The sequence below is a fragment of the Cryptotermes secundus genome, unplaced genomic scaffold (assembly GCF_002891405.2).
Source record: "Cryptotermes secundus unplaced genomic scaffold, Csec_1.0 scaffold948, whole genome shotgun sequence".
Taxonomy (NCBI): Eukaryota; Metazoa; Arthropoda; class Insecta; order Blattodea; family Kalotermitidae; genus Cryptotermes; species Cryptotermes secundus.
Window position 1 is genome coordinate 105,828 of NW_019727110.1, and position 5,169 is coordinate 110,996.

A 5,169-nucleotide genomic window follows, 5' to 3' on the forward strand; every position below is an offset into this window, starting at 1 on the left:
ACTTAAAAAAATGAGTATCAGGAATCTTCCTGGAGGGTAAAAGGTGCGTTAAGTTTAACAATCTTGCCGCCATCTGCTCACAGATGGCGGTAAGATTGTTAACCTTACCGTCATCTGTGAGCAGAGTGTCTAGGGAAAATGTGGGAGCCTCGACGTCTCACAACACTATGGACTTTCGCGGCCTGTTACAAGGATATATATATATATTTTGCAATTCTTAGACACTGTCCATTTTGATTGGTTTTAACGTCCATTGATTTATTTTCTACATAATTTAAAACTTATCAGATTTATGTGTCCGCGTGTTGGATCACCCTTGCTCTATCCATTTCATATCCGGTTATACTGGGTATGACACTATACATTTTTAGAATTCCTTACTACAGGTTTCGATCTATGTGACGTACTGCCACAAGAATCTGCAGAAACTGTAGAAAAACCTGCAGAAGACGGAAAAAAAGAACTTACATCAAAATATTTATTGTTCAGCACAGCGTAACTGCATAAAATATATTTACAAATTGTACTTCAAATATTTTAAGTAAATTCTGTCATTATTTCATAAAAGAAATGTAAATATATATGTATGTACGTGTAATTATGGTTACTGAATTTCTAATATGCACTAAACGAGTCTAGCCGTTTGTGTGAAAATCGGATAATTCTTTTCCTTTGGCGCTACAGCCCCAATCTGGGCTTTTGCCTACCTCCATAAAAATCCCCATTTCACTTCGGTTTACTAGATCTTAGACATTCGGTAGAACTCCTTGGGCGGGCGATCAGCTCGTCACAAGGCCTCTACCTGTACACAAACACTAAAGATCCATGCCCTGAGTTGGATCCGAACCCATGATCCCGGCTTCCGAGCGCACGAAGACAGTACATGCCTTAGACCGCTCGGCTACCGTGCCCGGCAATGTATAAGAATAATATATCGTATAAGAATTCAGTTCGTACCTCACAGGAAACAGATCCGAACCCACGATCCCGGCTTCCGAGCGAGCGAAGACAGTGCATGCCTTAGACCGCTCGGCTACCGTGACCGGCAATGGGATAATTACTTTAAAAATTATAAATAAAAAAACGACTTTATGTGGATTTACATCCCGACACATTTCTATGTAAGAGGACCAATATTTCAGTGTCTCCACATACTTCAAAAACATTCATCTATTTTTTAATTTTTTACTTATCATCTCTGGGCAGCAGAATCTATTGACTGAATGAAGCGGTTATTTGTCCATCGTAGGTTACGTGAGAAAAATAAAAATTAAAATAGGATAATACATTTATCTTACTGCCCTTAACATTTCGAGTTCAGAGGAGTCTATATATTGCACCCGGAACTGTCCTTTCTAAATACGTACATTTTGCTTTGACTAATCAGTGCGGGACTTACAGTTTTGCACATGTTTCACATTTATCAAACGGTTCACATGCGCCACTGACTTCACAGGAAGTAAACTGGTGCGCCAACTTGACGTAACGTGGCACTGCCTATAACAAATTCCTCGATAACACCGGAAGGAGATCCCTGTGTAACTTCCTGGTGTTGTACAATCGTACTGGTTTATCGAGATGCATGGTTTAGTGCAGTTAAATGATGAACATTGTGAATGTCTTAAGCACCGGACGTCCGCATAATCGGTACACCAACTGTGCTCTCCTCCACACTGCTTCCAGAAGGATGTCCCGTAACATTGCAGTGGCTGCTCTGGACAGGAAGTTGCGGGCAAGGTGCAAGACGTAGAACAAGTGTCAGAAGACGCACACTCATTATCTTCTGTGCACTTAGCATTATTTGTGCAAAGGCATCCTGTGTTGCCGCACTGCTTGTAGCACATACCTCTGCAGCACCTGTGATAGCCCTCTCCTTGCAAGACGGCCAATGCTAGCAGCACTGTTAGCTTCATCATACTTCAGCAGGAAGCATTCTCATTCTCTGTAGCTCTTCCGGTGGCTAAACAGATCCACTACTACCAAAGAGTACTGCCAGAGTGTACACGTATACGTATGTAGTCCCAGCAGAGGCGAAGTTAAAGAAATTGCCTGGAACAAGGGATGTTATCAGCAACAATTATCGCTGTCGTAAGGACGTAAATAGCCATACTGGTAATCAGCTAATATAATGACTTCATGCGAATACCCTGAAGGAGATAAAGGCAAAAAATTATATCTGTCCCTGTGCTTAACTAATTAATCACTAGACCATGAAGGCGTATGAAGGAGTGGATGGATAGATCCATATTTTCTTGACTTCGGCACTAGGTTGAGGTGAGTGGTCAGCTTCACTCCCCCGGGGAAAGAGCCCTCGGTATATATTATGTAGGAGGTTGGGTGGGCACCAGAGTCGATCTGGACGACATGCAGAACTAAAAGTAACGTACTCGTACGTATCCAGACCGTAGGCTGGTGACAGGAGTGAAAAACGGGAACTCAATAAAAACACTCGAAGAATTGCACTTGCCTATATTTTTCGATTTAGACCTAGCTCACTTTATGGATACTAACCAACCAACCGTGTTATAAAATTTCACTTGACAAATTTATAAATACCTGCTGAAGAAGTTCCAAAATTGAAATTAATAAATGCCAAAGATTCATTAGCATTTTTACAAAAACCTAACTTTTAATTTAACCCGAGCCATTCACAATCTAATTCTGTGTCTGCCACATGAGTTTAGTCACAGCATCCCTTTACTAAGCCAAGTCTTCCCGAGTGGTCCCTTCCTTGCGATTCTTCTTATTGTCAGCTTCCCATGCGTACTACATTGTATCACACACATCATCATCCTCTAGTCAAATGAAGAATATATATATATATGAAGCTCCTTGTTATGTAATCTTATTTTACTCTTTTTTCTTACATCCTAACATATTCTTCACCAGCTTAAGAACTTGTCAAGCAGTATAACAGTTGACCCATGAAATGCGAAGGATCGTATTGTGTGTAGTACTTTCTTTACCTGCTACAGCAACAGCAGCAGCACAATTTGTCTTGTTTTTGCTATGTTTATTGGCTTGTTTTTTATTGCAAATGGGGTGGGACTAAGTCCCTTGTACTACGGCCATTGAAGATTGGCACGGGAAACCGAAGTACTCGGAGAAAACCTGGCCCAGAGCCTCTTTGTCCACCACAAATCCTACGTGACCAGACCCGGGATCGAACCCGGGCCGCCGCGGTGGGAAGCCAGCGACTAACCGCTTGAGCTATGGCGCGGCCATTCGTTTATTAGCTTTGAGATGATCTCTTTCTAGGGCTTTCTTCAAAGGAGTAACATGAAGTTCGGCGAGTTATTCACCAGACTAAACACATATGTTTGGTATGTTGCAAATGCTCACATTCTCCCTGAGAGTATTTTGGCGGAACTGATGATACAGTAAAGAACCTCTCTGAATCTGTTGGAGTTCCAAGTACTTGCATTTATTTTCTTTTTACTATTTTTCAATCCCAGAGATCAAAGCCAACGAGCCCTTTGTATAACGTCGCGCTCTGCATTAGCCTAAAGTATAATCCGTATTCATATCCACAGGGCAAGTTTCGGGTTAACTGTTGTTACGTGTAAGGGACTTCCCGGATAATATTACGAAGCAAGGCATGTAACAGGATTAGCAGGATTTACGATAAGCTCTCTAAGATATATCTGGTTTGCTAATGCCCAGGTCAGCTGGCTAATATCATTGAACAATCGAACATAAGACAAATAAAGTGCACTGATATGGAATGGAAAACATATACTTCGTGTGTTGTTTGATATTTCTGTTTTTCGTTTTTACGAAAGGTAGCCTTACAGTATCATGACTTTGTCCTGCTCCCGTTAATAATCTTTGGGCCAAGTAATGCACTTCAATCACTCCGGTATGAAGGTCGTACCACTAGAAAATATCCATATATTCCTGCTGATTTATTTCTTGCAGTATGTACTAACATGGCAACAGCATGAAAGCGACACTGGCACCACCTACCGTGCACCCTTGGAACTTTGATAGTAACGGATATTCCAGAGCTATGCAGCATTGTTGTGAAGACGCATTGCGTAATCCCAAAGTATCATGACAGCCATATTAGGTTATGGGCGGATGACGATGATTGATGAATGACTGGAGCTATGTGTGTGAAATTTTGTATGGAGTTCGATCATAAATATACCTCCATGTTTTGTGTGAAACATACAGATTCACCTAAAAGTCAGCTTATTTAAATATCATTTCTTGTGTTAATGGGAATGTTTATGTTTAAACCTGTCAGTCTATATGTAGAACGGTCTCAAAGCGTTGTGAGTTGCGCACTAAACGTGGAGCATCTCATCTCGAAGAATGGTTATATATACACTAAGAAAAACAGAAGGAGATTTCTAACTTATTTTATTGCATATATTGCTATGTAATAAACTGATTTTTTGGGTCATTCTATATAATGCTAACATTTAACAGCTTAGAAAATGCACATTTTTCAGTATTTTATAGTTTTAGGAGTGAGATAAGACAGATCGCTTAGTACTGCAGCTTTAAATTGGCCTATTGTACAAGCCCATGTCAATAGACAAATGGAGCATTGTTGGAATGGTAACTGATAGGCGAGGCTGTAGGAGAGAAACCTGCTCAAGTGTCACTTTATCTTCCACGCCTCTGTACTCCCTCACAGCTTCTTGCTTAGACCGAGAGGCAACTACTGCATACAAATTGTGCCTCTATTGCAGACACAACGATCTCGCTTGGAATGTTCGCAACTTTGTACACAACCAGCTGCAGCGGTTCAACTTCTCCGCCGACCTGCGGACGGTGACCCCGTGGGCAACAAGCTCCTGGTCGCACACTGACCTCCCGCGGATGCAGCAGGGAATGTTGGGCGCTCAGGTACTTACAACTCAATTTGTTTTCTTGTACTACGAACGGGTTATGTCGTTTAGTAACCTCCTATGCCATGTACCTCTTGTGTATTACTTATACTAGGGACGTTCCGTAAATAATGCCTCCTATTTTTTTGTGTATTAATATGTACCGTCTGAGATGGATGTCGGTGGTGTTGTAGTAAAGGTTGAACCTTCCCGCCAATCTACTGTTAGTTTGGTTGTCGTGCGACAGATAGCGACAGCAGAGCAGTCTACCAAAATGGTGTCTGACATAGAAGTGCGTATGAAACAGAGATGTGTTATTGAATTTCTCACT

General features: G+C 41.4%; 1 protein-coding gene across 1 annotated transcript in view; it reads left to right on the top strand.

The window, feature by feature from the left end:
- LOC111864512 (dipeptidase 1) overlaps positions 1 to 5,169 on the top strand; it is a gene marked incomplete at its 5' end in the record, with an annotated part of 138,007 nt that overhangs the window by 37,676 nt on the left and 95,162 nt on the right. Inside the window, 2 exons of the mRNA XM_033751465.1 lie at positions 1,627 to 1,737; positions 4,701 to 4,857. Of these exons, the coding sequence (XP_033607356.1) occupies positions 1,627 to 1,737; positions 4,701 to 4,857 (268 nt within the window). The remainder of the gene's footprint in view (positions 1 to 1,626; positions 1,738 to 4,700; positions 4,858 to 5,169) is intronic.